General features: G+C 51.6%; 1 protein-coding gene across 1 annotated transcript; it reads right to left on the reverse strand.

The window, feature by feature from the left end:
- Positions 1-1,301: 1,301 nt before the first annotated feature.
- On the reverse strand, positions 1,302-12,297 carry LOC131207295 (jmjC domain-containing histone demethylation protein 1). The gene is made up of 5 exons (XM_058199907.1): positions 12,182-12,297; positions 6,777-6,937; positions 4,329-5,620; positions 3,253-4,154; positions 1,302-3,029 (listed from the first exon to the last, which is right to left on the reverse strand). Exons 1-5 carry the CDS (start codon positions 12,233-12,235, stop codon positions 1,302-1,304), a joined length of 4,137 nt encoding a protein of 1,378 aa, XP_058055890.1. The 5' UTR covers positions 12,236-12,297.
- Positions 12,298-15,031: the final 2,734 nt, after the last annotated feature.

Consider the following 15,031-nt stretch of genomic DNA (forward strand, 5'->3'; position numbering starts at 1 on the left):
TTGTTGAAGACATGCGTAAATGGTTCCATAATGTTGCTATTTCTTCTAAACTCTTCGTTGGAAAGCGGTGTTTTTCTTGCGGCTGTGCTACCTCCTCTGTCTGCCTGTTACAACTAAGAATCACTAACCAGGGATCGTCCAGGGAATAAAACGGGGCTGAACAAATATGCCGTACGTGCACACACACAAACACATACATAGACACAATAATTACAATACCTTCTAACGATGGCTTCATCCATCAAGCCATATCGATAACGTTCAGCAATCTGTCTCCCGCTCTCGGATATCACTATTATTTCATTATTTCAGCACTACATATCCACGGTATCTCTACACAGAACTGGGATTGAATGGCTCAGAACAAGAAGTGAAAATACACCTTTTGCTCGAATACCACAAAAAAAGTTCAACCAAAATACATCTCATTAATATTTTCCCGGTTAAAACGCACGCCATCCATCGACGATACAAAGGCCACAGAAATTAGCCAGTGATGGTAATCAGCAATCTTATTAATTCTTGGCAAAACGCACCCATTAAAGTTATCGGTACTTGACGATTAGTTTTTAAATCAACAAATCAAAATGCTCTTCATAACTATACACGAGTGTGTTACTCACTTATCGGGCGACCATATGGAAACCCTTCGATAACCGGAGATCGTGATCAAGTTCAATTCAGCGTGGGTTAAAAAAAACAGCTTATTGCTTTTGCGAAACTCGCCTCGGCGAAATGGTAACACCGTGACCTGGTGTGCTTTCGTCCGGCCGACTTTACATTCTTACACCCGTCCGGCTGGCTTTACACTTTACAACTTGTGAGCGTTGTGTGTCGTGTGTTTTACAACAGCGGGGCTGGGTATGAACCTAATTCTTGGGAGTGGTCTTACAACTAGCCGCTTGAAACAACGCCTGCTGTCCTACTGTCTACTAAGTACTGCTGCTGCTGGGGCTTTTCATGGCTCAAACAATGTGTCGACTGTAAACTGATAAAAAGTAAAAAATAAAACAAGGACTTACCTACTCTCGGGAAAAGAAACTGAAACTGCGTCCAATTCATTTCGCGGACTGAATCTACAACCACTGAAAATACACCGCCGTCTGTCGTGCTTGATCGGCTCTGCTTACCACACTCATCTTCCGGCAACCGACTGGGGCTGTGTATGATGACGGAAACTTACAAATAGTCTTTGGTATCATTTAGACGCGTTACGCGTCGCTTCGCACAAATGCGCCATCACTACGCACTGGATACTGGTGCGAACGAATTGCTGATGATCCTGCGGGTCCTGCTGGTCGTTACTGTGGCGGTAGCTGCTGTTGTGACGATGACGTTGATGGCGTCGACTGTGGCTGCGGCGGCGCTTTTCGTTTGTCTACCAGCTTAATGTCGTGCAGTTGTAGGTCGTTCTTGGAGGTCGAGGCAAACTTAATGACGGCCTGCGTGGATACTTGCGGCACGTGGCTGAGATCAAGCCGGGTGAGTGCATCACACTTTGCGAGATGGTCGAGCGATAGCTCGGTGATTAGCTTGCAACAGCTCAGATCGAGCTCCACGAGTGTTTTGATGGCGGCCGACGAAGTGCCGATCTGTGCAATGGCCGCATCCGTGATGCGCTGGCACGAGCTCAGATCCAGGTGGGTTAGATTGGGGAGCCCCTGCGTGATGTAGCGCAGGGCTACGTCCGAAATGTCGGCACCAGCCACCTTCAGCATCTTGAGATTGCGCAGCCGGGACTTGGAATCGGCCAGCCCGGGCCGCGAATCTTTTGGTGGGGACAGAATCTCACGAATGGCGAAATCGTTTAACCCTGCGATGAAGCTTAGATCGAGCACCTGCAGCGGTGGACACATGCACGTGTGTAAACCGAGCACCGCTGGAATGTGCGTGCCCTGTAACGAGAGATTCTTGAGGCCGGGAATGCGCGAAATAAGCCACGTAACCTGCCGCTTGCCCAGTCCGATCCAGTCCATGATCAGGTGTTCCGGCTGCCGGCGCACAATGGCCGAGAGGAGGTTCGGGGTCAGTTTGTATTCAGCGCAGCTCATGCGCTTCCAGAGCGCCGGGTCGACGGCAATATTTGACCACGTTTTACAGACACTTGCGCAAATGACGAGCGTTTCGGGTGGTAGGAAACGAAACACAGCCAACATACAAGTTGCGTCCAGCGCGTAGTTGCCCTGCTGGGACGTAGAGGATGCGTGCGTGACCGCTGCTGGTCGAATCGGGTACAACGGTTTCTTCATCGGTTTCGTCGACGTGCTGTGGATTTGATGGGCCAGTTGCATCCGCTGTGAAGACTTCTTCCTCGGAAGCGTATAATTGTTCTTCGCATCGTGACCATCAGCGCCAATGGGCCCCCCAGAACCTGCGGCACCCGTAGCATTGTGGTTATTGTGATTCCCATGTAGTCCACCATTTTCTTCACTCTTCCGGCGTTTGACAGGGGGTCCGCCGCCGGTGATGTTAAGCGTACCATGGAACTGATTCTGGAGCTCCCGTCCGTCCTTGATAACGCTCGTGGCGTGATGGTTGCCGTACGCAAGATGCTGCTGGGGCTGCTGCAAATGGCCCTGATGATCCATCGGTTCGTCTTTTATTTCGAGCTTTATCACCGACGAGGTAGTGGTCGAAGAATTCATGGTATGAAGATGTGCCTTTTTTCCACCCGCTCCACCATCGTTCTCCGAGCCACTCGACACGTCTTCGTCCTTAATCTTTGGCTTGCGTTCGAACAAAATGTTACCACCATTTCCACCGACGATCACCGCGTTTCCAGAGACGGCAAAATCGTACAACATATCATTCTGGAAGCGCGGGCCCCTTGGAGCGGGAACGTTAGCCATGCCACTGCCCACAGTTCCCGGATCGCCTTCTCCACCACTGCCATGGTTGTTGCTGTGGTTACCTACAACGCCAGCACCACCTATCCGGCCCATTTCCACGTTGTGTACCGACGACGCGTCACTGCTCACTGATATTCGACGAATTTCGGAAGATTTTTGCCGTGCTCGGAAGTGACGTGGCTAAAACAAGGAAAAGAAATCATTTTAGTGAATTAGTACGATAAAAAAGCCATTATGATTCATTTTAAATGGTAAAAAAGATTCCGGACAGGTTGAGATCGAGATCTATTCAAATCAATAAACTAATGATCCGATGGAATCTTATTTCCCAGTCTGGGTGTTCCGTTTTATGCTGTTCGATCTCGACAGGTTCTTGGGGCTCTCACTGATCCAGGTAACTTACCCGGTAGTCGGTATTTTTGCCCGATTTGCAGCACGTCGGGCACTCCCAACTGTTGGGGAGATCGTCGTTCACGATACCGTGCACCTCGGGCGCAACCCGTTGCGCACAGTCCGGGTGTGAAATCTCGTAGCACACCGAACACTCCATCAGCGCCGACGGTCCTTCCTGCAGTTGGGCATGCTGCTTTGCCTGGGCCGGAGCAGTAATCGGTGCCTGACGCCACCCGTCCAGCTGGCAATGGATACACTGGGCCGTCACTGGTAGCATCGGCTGCAGACACTGGCGCATCATGCACGTCTGCTTCGCCCGACCTGGTCCACCAAACTTGACCATATCGAGACAAAAGCTGCACTCGCCGCAGTCGGACCGCTGACAAGCTTCACAGTTCTTACATCGTGTCCGTCGCCGTCGCGGTCCATTATTGCCTCCACCACCACCACCAGATTCACGCTTTTCACCACTACCACCTATCGCACCCGTACCACCGTTATGGTTATGTCCGCCACCTGTGTGACCGTGCTTCTTATACGGGCCGCGACCACCGCTTCCCATCACACTGGCACTACCGGACGTTAGGCGGTGGTTGCCGCTACCCACCGCGGGTTGGGGCGAGACAAAGTTCCGATCGTCATTACTGTTGTAATGCGACGCCTGATGCTGCTGATGGTGGTGATGATGATGATGGTTTTGTCTGGATGGTGGTCCCATCGTCGTACCGCCGTTCGAGCTTCCGATCGGTGGCGATCGGTGAGCAGATTCTTGCTCTCTGCCGGCAGCGGGCCCTGCGTTACCACCTTCGACGAAGTCCTTCCTTTGCAGCACGTGGTTATGGCGATTTTGGGAATGGTTTGCAGTGTGCTGTTGCTGAAGAGTGTTGTGGTCCTGTGTTGCATGCTGATCGTCTGTCAGTCGACTTGCTGCTCCTGCGGAAGATTCTAGAGAACCCCCACCAGAGGTGTCACTGTTGATGATAATTTGACGAGGTTGGTGTTGCTCCTGCGGATTCAATCCAAACTGTAGCGGGCGCGAATCCATCGGCCCACCGGCGGAAGCAGCAGCTACGATTCCATTTCTACCGTTCTCTGGCACTCTACTCTCTTCCCGATTTCGTACCATATCCTCGCGCCGGTTATCTCCCTCGGCATCGCCATCCGCAGCTGCACTCCGTTCCTGCTCCTCGTTGTCGGTGGTTCGATTTCCACCTTCACCGGCCCCATCGCCGGAGTAGTATTCGTAGTGTTCCCGTATGTAAGCATTATTGCTCACGTTCAAATCCGGGTGCAGTACCGGCACCCCGGTAACCGCCATTTCCGGCAAATCCCGACAGTGCCGCTCGACGAGCGTCCGAACATCCTTAATAACCGCCACCGGATCGCGTATCAGCTCCGGTACATTCTTGCGCTGAGCCGGAAGATCGTACAAGTACATCACGATGTCCTTCAACCCGAACAGCTCGTAGTGCGTCAGGTTGGTGTGCGGTTTCCCGACGAGCTCGTGCTCGCGGCCCGGTTCTCCCACTAAGTGCGAGTGGCCAAGCAGCGTGTAAACGTACTTGGCCAACACGTACCACAGCATCTCGGTGAAGAACGGATAGCGAAACTTTTGCGGCACCCTCGTATTGTCCTCGACCTGCGCAATCTTCAGCTGCTTTACGATGCCGAACGAATGCAGAAAGTTGCCACCGAACACGAGCGAATCCGTCGGCGTGTAGACGGCGTGAATCCAACCGGTCGGTATGAAGAACGTGTTACCGGCCGTCAGATAGACGCGGGCACACTTTTCCACCGTGTCACCGAAGAACACGTCCGACTGTTTGCCGGACAGGACCCACTTCTCGTACAGCTGCAGGTTCTTTTCGGTCGGCGGAATCAGCCAGAACACTTTGCTGCCGCGCAGAATGTGGTACCAGACCGAGGTGCCACCGAAATCGACGTGAAAGTCTGTGTAGCAGTTTTTCACCGACATCAGACAATACTTCTGCACCTTCGGGTACATCATGTCATTGAGCAGGTTGGTCGACTCGACCTGTGACTCTTTCAGCTGCTTCGGCCACACCACATCCACCCAGTCGATCTGGCGCACGATCGCCGGACTCTGGACATAGTTCTCCAGGCGGGTGTGCGAAAACTCGAGCGAAATTACGTTCAGCAGCTTCTTCTTGACCGGATCCTCGTAGTACTTTTCCCAGTCCTTCATCGTCATCTCGACGTTCTTCTGCGTGTTGACATCCATCACGTCCAGCATGCGGCGCGAGCCGACGCAAGTGCGGACGTCGGCGATCGAGAAGTTTGCCGACGGAACCTGCAGCCCCAGACCGGTTTTCTCCTTAAACAGCAGCGGTATGTTGAAGCCATTCTGTTGCAGAAACCTGCGGGCGCGCGTTGGGCAGCGTTGGACAGAGAAGAAAGTTAGTTAGGAGTACGCTTGCGGGAACATTTACGTGTGAACAAAATGATGTCGCATTATCGCTCGAAAGGATATAATTCGAAACTAGCCAACGGTTACGGTATAGTCCCTCAGAATTCCTTCCACCTGGGCCATTCCCTCATCGGTCGCTCCCGAAGACTAATTAGCCTAAACGAGCGTTGCTCCAGTTTGAAAGCAGGTCAAAGGATAAAATATGCACCACCACCATCCTCTGCGCATACCATCCTCTGTGTGTCATATACGTTCACAACAACCGGAACACCGGAAGTGACCACCCAGGGATGAATGCGCTAAAACAAGAAATTCATGTACACTTTCAAGCGACATTCAGAATCGAGTTATTCTACAAAACGTAGAAAAAGCACCGACCCATTTCAGTTTTCCTTAATGGTGGCTATACGTTGCTGAAGCCAACACAGAAAATTGCCATTAGATGGAAGCGCATGGCGACCATACAATTCTTGCACAATTCGGAACACCGTTGCCAGCCAGCAAATCGCTTTCGTATCTTCGACGAACGAACGAATGGCCGGTGAGGTATCGAATAAAATTAATATCATTTCGCGGAACTTCAATCGATGATAATTACATTTTCTCGTTCGGTGCGTTTGTCATCATTGGGTTTCTACTCGAAGCTATTCGAAGAGGGTCACACGATACGCCTGATGCGTGGAGCGTGATTGGAGTGCGTATACCTAATCGAACGTTAACTTCAATTGTTTTTCTAAACCCTGAGTTCGCAAACCATAGGACGCGTTACGTTGGTAGGCCAAATCAAATGTCTTTTGGTTTGATTTGTCGACTGCCGATTCATTTGCCTTATGCAAACAAACATTGTCAAAAGGACCTCAGAATATAGTAAAAAGCTTCGGACCCACAAAAGGGTCTGCATCCAACCTCAATCCCAAAGAAACCGATTCCACAGCCGCATGACAGACACCTTGTAGAGGATTAATTTTCCCGAGCACTGCTTACAAATCGACTCTTCTGAACGCTAAGCGATTCACATGTGTGGCCGCAAGAGCTGTGTGAGACAAAACAGCTAAAAGGTGATACAGGCACTCGTCCACATTACGGTTAATGTTGTACCAACTTACCCGACGGTCAAATTTTCGCCCTTCATCTCACGCACCATACCGGACTGGGCGAAGCGGGGTGACTCCAGCTTCTCGGCCACGCTGAACCCTCGGGCTCCCTCGTAGTCATCGTCGCCGAGCGTCCACTCCTCCGAATAGAGTTTCCGTTGTTTACGTTCGCGCTGCAAGGAGAGCAAAAGAAAAGCCAGAGAATTAAATGGGTGCAAAGCGGAGAAAGCCCAGCAAATGTTTGGATCCGGCAAGCAAACGGTCACACACAACGACCTTGCGACCAGAAAAGCGAGAAATACCATATTTCCACCGTATTAACTCCGATTTGTCACCTACGGCGGCGACGGAGCGGGTGGAACCGACAGAGACGCGGCACGCGCTATGCAGAGAAACATGATTACGCGGCGTCGTTATTTATTTTGCATTCTTTTACTGGCACACCCACCACCGCAAGACGGCAGTACCCGCCCAACGGCCAACGTAATCATGATGTTGCAGAGAACCAACTCCCAGAGCCGCGTGCGCGCGCGTGTATCGGTTGTGACCGTGAAAAGCGAAAGTCATTCCTCAGCTGTTTCTGGGCTGGCTGCTGGTGTGCTCGGATTGCTTACGAACACGGTCGGGTTCAACTTCATGCCCGGTGGTGGTCAGCGAAGAAAGCCGTGCAGCAAAGCTTGAAAAAGAGCCTCGTCTCTTTACTGTGACAAAATAACAAGTTGCTAGGTTTAAGAGGAAAAGTATAACCCTTTTTCCGGTACGGATCCGTGCGTTATGGCCGATATGCATTTTTCACAGCGTGCATTATCACACCAGCTTCTACGGTTACACCAATATTGACGACATCGCCCTTGACTTGAGGCCATTAAATATTTGAATGTGATATTCCTCTGCATGCGAGCTCATCTCTTCGCTATGGAGTGTAGATAAAATGGAAAATGTGAAAAATCCGTTTGACGGCGTCATGACTAAAGCCGGCGCTTATTGCTATCGTATTACAAATCCGCATCTCTACAGCTGGAGGGCATTATCGAAGGTCTTCATAATGGCAATTGCGTTCATTAAAAAAAATACCGTGCGCATCATGCGTTGTGGAAAAAAGGGAATTAAATTGCGGGAAAAACTTTTGTAATATCTGCACCGATTAGAACTTGATCATGCAATCTTAAAATCAACTTCACAATTTCTTGCTTGCCAACCAGAGGCTTTTACTTCCGAGAAGCGCACGGCCAGTCGTGTATAATACACCCACGAAACGATGCCCTGACCCTTTTATGTACGATGATATAGCCCCGCCGGGAGGCGAACGAAACCGGGATATACTTTGCGAAATGGTGTGCAAACAAACCGGTTTTTTCGAGGTTTCGCAAAAAGTAGGAAGAAATTTTCGGAGGGCAATGGACACCGGACCAGAGAAGACGCTCACTCTTCGGGTTGGCACCCAAAAGTTTGACAGATTCTGCTTTATCCGAATGCACCAGATTTTCGATACCCCTCGGGCGGAGGTGGATCATGATATGCTTTCAAAACTCATCGCGCGCTTCGCAAAACTGTTTAACTGCTGTTTCACCCAGCCTCTGTCAATAATCCAATGAGGTTGACTTAAATTGAAGAGATTTAATTTATGTCTTAAATGTGCGGAGTGAAACACACGTTGTAAAGTGCTTTTTTCCTTGTGATCTTCAATTCTATAATTTTATCCCAGTATAGGCTAGGCTGACTCAAAGTAAATTCGCCTTCCTTCAATTTTCCGCTCCACAAACCTTGCGTTGCTCGGTGCAAACGATCGGCGCATATATCAAAAGCAACGCAAGTGCAATCGGAAAAGCGTAGTGTGATGATTTGGTCATTGCTCAGTTGGTACTCGGTTATGTCACCATCACACGCCCTTCGACACAAGAACCGCTAGTAGTGGATGTTCGACCCGCAGACCGGCACAGGCAAGGGACTCCGAGGAAAGTTTCGGCTTCCGAATGAACCCAATCAAGCGTTTAACACAACAATTATTCCCTGCTCTTCGGAGTAGCGTGTTCGTGATACGCCACTTATCGGTCAGTCGCGAGATCGCCTGCGATGTTCGCCTGTTTCCAATTTACTCGTCGTCCAACTTGTCTATGGAATGAAAAGAAGCATCGATGAATATCTATCGGCAAAGGTATTTCTATAGGACAGATTGTGCATATCATCGTCCATTTTACTTCCGAAGCCAACGCTCTAAGCTTCAACAAAGCAATTCCCATTAGTAAACATTGAAAATGTTATAGGACTTATAAAATGTATATACCTTGTGGTGACCGCCGATGGACGTACTTGGGGTGTATGGTGTGTCGCAAGACGAGTAAGGAAAACCGGAAGAAAAATGACAATCGAGGGCTGAGTCAGCCGATTGCTTTTGCCATCCGTGACGCGTTTTCCACTACGTTATTTCGTAATATAGCACCGCCGCCGCCGCTACTCCGCGCGATCAATGGGAGAGATTAGAGCGACCATCCGATAAGACGCGCAAACTGTTAACCGTTGGCCAATTTTTCAATACACCTATTCCCCGCCAGTACATGTAGGTCAAATATGCAAGGTTTGCACTTTAGTGTGTGTCAAGAAAAAAGGGACTTAGGAAAAGGGCCAGACATGCAAACAGGGCACAGTTTCCCTTAATACTTCTACGGCACTCCCGGTGGCACTGTGTAACCGACAGTATTTATGCGCCAAACCTTTAAAGAACGCGATAGCCATAGTAAGGGGCCATCGTAGAAGAATCGAATACCCGAGACATACGGGAGTTTGGCCATTCCCTACCATTTCGCGCTCGTTATCGGAGCAGCGAGTACATTGTTGAGCAAACCTCTTTCCGACACAATCAATAAACAACAGCCAGGCGGCAATTGGAAACTAAACATTGAGCACGATGTCCACCATGCGCTCATTAGAAAATGTTTGGTATCAACACTGTCCGTCCCCGGCCTGCGTGGCCGCGCTAAATGCACGTTGGCGCCCCGGACATCCATCAGCACCGCACGCACCCCGCGACGCCCGGGGGTTTTCTATTCCCAGCCTCTAATCGATGAATATTGGGCTAACAATAACAACAACAAAAGGCTGAAATCGAAAAAAAAACTTTGTAGCGCTCTCGCTCCGAGCGAAGAAAATCACGTATGAAATATTCATTTACACGTCTCTCAGCGTCGCGCGTCCGTCCACGCCAGGTGGATTTGGAGCGATGAAACTCTTTTTCGACCATTTCACTGGACCGACTGGGTGATGGAAGTGTACCAGTTTCCCCGCACATCGCTTCCCAACCCTTCGGTGGACTTCCCCCGATAACTCCGTATTGGAGAGCAAAGGCGCGGTGTTGTTCGCGCTCACGGCGAAATGAACCCGGCGGCCGGTCCGCAGCACAGCCACTCATCGTGACCGGTAAAAAGACCGAGCGCGGTAGCCGGCCGGCAGGTGTGCGTGCGTGGTGCAAACACGGCGGCCCCCGAAGTGAGCCGCAACCTCGGGGCTTCGCCGAACCGTGCAAATTTTGCACAGCGCTTCGCTCCGGGGGACTGGCCCTTGCAGATGAGAGGCTTTCCGAAAGAAGGAAACACTCCTCGAACAGCGCGCGAAGGTTATGATGTTGCAGGAAGTGGTCGCCACGCCGCCATCGTTGCCGCTTATGCGCGCGCACACCAATTTCGCTCTCGCGTTTTTGGACTTCGCACGAAACCGCCACTCTTTCGCTGTTCCGTTCTCTGCCCACTAATCTCGATGCTGCAAAAAGCGCAAAGCAATCCCCGGTGGCTGGTGAAACATTCCGTTCCGTTCCGTTCGCTCGCTCTCTCGATTTCGAACATTTCAGCACTCTCGAGCGCTCAGAAATACGCATGCCGTTTTCGTGCGTCTCCCACGGAAATGACCGGCCCAGGAAAGCGGTGGAGATTCGTACCCCCGGCGGGTTTGACGATAATTCTAAATGGGCTATTCGCTCCGTCGAGACCTTTTCGTTGCCTTCCACCATCATACATGGTGGCTTTGGGCAAGGCGGCGGCCTCCAAAAGCACAGCAGCTCTTCGAGTTTTGGCCAACACAGTGGGGGGGATGAACTCATCGCCGCTGGTCGCGTCATCGGGCGCGAATGTTTCTTTGTTTGTTAGCGACCTCGCTTCTCGGGCGGGCGGCAGACTTGCAGCAGCGCCATCGTGTTTATGCGAACGGGGTGCGTACATCGGTTGACCATCGGGCGGGCAAGTGAGTAATTGTATCGATCTCAAGTCCTGGACTGCAGCATCGATGATCCCGATGGTCATGCCTTACTCTCATTCTTGATGTGTCTCAAGGCGAACCTTTCTAAGCAGTGGCATCGAAAAACATCGGACACATCAGACTCGGTGAGATCGTGGCGTTGGCTAAAAAAAATTCGCCTGTTCCATAATGCCCATGCTGATAACCAATCGGAGGTCCGTCGGCGGAATACGTTTGTTGTGGTGTCGCCCCACCGGATTCGCGAGAAATTCAAAAACTGCTTTAGAAACAAGCCATCCGATGGCGTAAATAAACATGCGCGCTGCCAGACGACGCGGCCGGTGGGGTTTGCATCTGGCCTTCGCATTCAACTATTTCTGGATCCGGACCCGTTTGTGCCTCTCTTACCCCACCTGTGCCCTGTGGCAGTATAATTAGACCACGTATCCATCGGTTCCCGTGACCGCAAGTGGTCAACTTTTAGAGGGGGCGTCAGAACGCACCGTCACAATTTTACCGCACGCTCAACCTGAAACAAAACAGCAACAAAGAGAAATGATTCTCTTCCCCGCACACACGTGCATGAGCGACACCAAATCTAGTCCTGTTTTGTGACACGCTGGCTCCGACAACTGAGAAAACAATTGTTACAATCTGAGGAAACGGTACCGGCGGTACACCACCGTTCAAAAGGTTGGTACCCTGGTTCACCACCACTGACGCTGTTCTCGCCCTGCGGAGTGCGAATCCGGCAAAATAACATCTCGCGACGCGGTCCCCGGTCTCTCGGTCATGTTTCGAGAATCTTGCTTATTACTCAATATCTGTACGACTCTTTCTCTCGGAACACGGTTTTTGTTTCTCCATCACATTTGCCTCATCTTCGTGCCAAACCGGGGTGGTGCACCACGTAAAGAGCATCCTTTCCCTTTCACTACTAAATCGTCTTAGTAGTGCCAACCGGACGCTGAGTGGTCCGCGGGCACCACCATCGTGTTGCCGTCGTCATCATCAGCGGACATTATACACGGGGAAAGACGTCGCGCGGTATGGGGCCGCGTTCTTAAAATCTGATCCAAAAAAAGCACCACCATCAGCATGGGAATGGGAACTGGCTGCCGGTCACGTACACAAGCACGCGACGAACTGTACAAGCCCGCGCACACAAACACACGGATCCGCGGAGTACTTACCAATTGCCTGCGACTTTTCGAGGGCGATATGGGCGACACCTTATCGGACGACATCGTGCACCGCACGTTTTTTCAGCCAAAGGAAGCCAATGTTGATGCGGTTGGTATCGTTTTACTTTTCCGCCTGCTGCCCAGGGCCTTCTCCTTCTCGAATGATTCCTTTTCCCGTTCGCGACGGCGGCGGCTGGCTGGGCACAGGCCAACACTGCCCGGGTGCGTGATTATGCTGCGATCTATCTCACTTTGCCGACGTCACCCCACTTTGCACAACAAACAACCGTCGTGGGCCACCAATTGGCATTAATTATGTTTTCGACAAGTCTCCGGGGCGTATATTTTCACAGCTGTTATGATGCCTTTAACGCGTTTCAGTCATTAATCCGTCTCCGCACCACCCTCTATGTACAATAATGCTACGGAGAAGAAAGAGAAGTCGAAGGAAAGAAAAGGGGTGAAGATGGTTTACATTAAATCGTACAACAATAATAAGCATAACCGCCCAGCCACTGTTGGCGGTTTACGGAGATAATTTTTTGGGTCAATTTGCTAGCAATTTCGCGAACGGGATGCACCAACAACAACCCGCCGGGCGATGTGGATCCGGCCCGCCGTGGGGTACCGCGATAGGGAACGGAAACGCTTACGCCATTCCCTTTGCCGTGAACCGCAAACACGAGCCACACGGGGCCGATGCAGCAGCATCTAGCGAACGGTAGAGGTGCAGTGTGACAAAACATACAAAACGTCGGCATTCAAATAGGTATCACCTTCAGTGTTTTACACCCAGCGATTTTTTTTTTCACTCCAAAGATGCACACACTTGCTTCTCCATATGGGGTTTCCTGTTCGCTTCACACCACGGTATCGTGTAACTTTTCATTGCAACGGAGCGATAGCAAAGCAACGCAAAAAAGTGCGGTGCCGCCTTTATTGTTCTCGAGGGGACGACACAAGCTTTATCACACGGGCCAAGTTACGGAACTCCGAGGAACCACCTCTTTCCACGCACACGCCCGAACTGAAAAAGTTCCAATCGACAAACGCGACAACTCACCGCCGCCGCCTGCTGAGCTGCAGAGAGCGCCCGGACCGAGAGAAACAGAAGCGAGAGCGAGAGCGAGAGCAAGGGAGACACACGGAAAAAGAGCGAGAGAGAGAGAGCTAGCAGGCTACGAGTTCCGATGACGACACACCAAGGAATACGACGAAACAGACGGTTTTATAAACACCGTGTATTTCGCCGCCGCCACCGCACTGAAAACACACACATACGCATGCATACGGCTCGCGCTTTCAGTGGTCGCTTCGCGGGCGAGTGGCGGGTGCGGAGCGCCCGCTACCAACCGCACACGAACGGACTCCACCGGACCGCGAACGGAATACACACTTTTTCAGCCTTCCCACCGCGCGCGCGATAGAGCGCCAACAACCACTACCAGCGCAGAGCCCAGTGCTCTGTTGCGCTGCTGCGCCTACCGTTTGGGGAACACGCGCGCGCCCGGACGGACTCGTTGCCCGAAGAACCGAAATAACGCCTGCTGCTTCACGCAGTTTTCGTCGCAAGAATCACCTCAGCTATGGGAAGAAATAATTCACCCCCCGCAAGGGTGGGTGGTGGACGGGGAGATCTCGTTCTCTGAAGACTGCACTTTGCGCTTGAAACCGGATGTAGGCGATTGAGCGGGGATAGGGACAAATTTTGCAAAAATTATCGCCGCGTTGCAAAGCGCACGGAACGACGACAACGCACTGACACGCGCACCCGCAACCACCCGAGTCAACGTGAACGACCGAACTGATGGAGAGTGTGATGAACGGAAACCGTCCCAGTCCGATCTGCTCAATGGCGCGCCTTCTAAAAGCGGCCGCAATCTCTCCGACCGTCGTTTCACTCTCACGCTCCATCAGATATCTCTTTTACGCCAACTCTCACGGCCGAACCCCATCTCATTCCCGCACTGATGAGCTGTCGGTCACTCTCTCTCTCTCGCGGCACGTAAAACACTTGTAAAATGAACCAGTCCGCCGGCGGATGCTCGCTCTACACACCCCCTCCTCCCCACGGTCTCGTGTCTTCACGTGCCCAACGATGAAGAGACGGGCGTGCCGAAATGGTGCGAAGGTGGGAACGGGGGAATGAGTTCGATTTTTTCCCGGTCTACCGGTCTACTCGGCTCACTGAAGAATAAAAATGCCGTGTCCTGGGGATGGCCGCAGAAAAATGAAGGCTACTCAGCGATGTAGAGTATCCAAAATTCCGTACCTCCCGCTTCTGTAGCGATAGAGTCATTCGAGGCTTCTTCCACGCGTCCTTCAAAACACAACCTACGGGCGAACGGACGGACGGACGCACGCACACAACCGAGAGCCAGCCCGCAGGGCCAGGTTTCAACATCATGCACTGGACGGGACGGGCAGGAAAATTTGACCGGAGCTCTGGATGGAAAATCCAGGGAGGCCATGAATTGAAGCCGATATATGATGCCAGAGAGATATGCCATTCACCACACGGTCGGCCCGCTCGGCGTTGGTAATGAAACCACCGCACCGCACCGCGACCGCATTCGCTTCCCCCGTGGCCAGTGCGGTCTCTCTCTCCACCCAGATGGCTTTCGTGATTCTGGTGACGCGATGGAGAACAAAAATATGCGCGGAATATTGCATGAAAAAAGACTCATCCGTACCGTTTTGTGCTGAAAATACATCGTTAAAAACGCGCAACGTACCACGTGCACGCAGTAAAGCCTTTGCACAGAAAACACGCACGCACAGTAACTTTTTGCACGGACTATCTGGGACCTTGCCGAGCACGAGAGGATCGCGCGAACCACGCGCAAACACGTCTTCACC

The sequence above is a fragment of the Anopheles bellator genome, chromosome 2 (genome assembly GCF_943735745.2).
Source record: "Anopheles bellator chromosome 2, idAnoBellAS_SP24_06.2, whole genome shotgun sequence".
Taxonomy (NCBI): Eukaryota; Metazoa; Arthropoda; class Insecta; order Diptera; family Culicidae; genus Anopheles; species Anopheles bellator.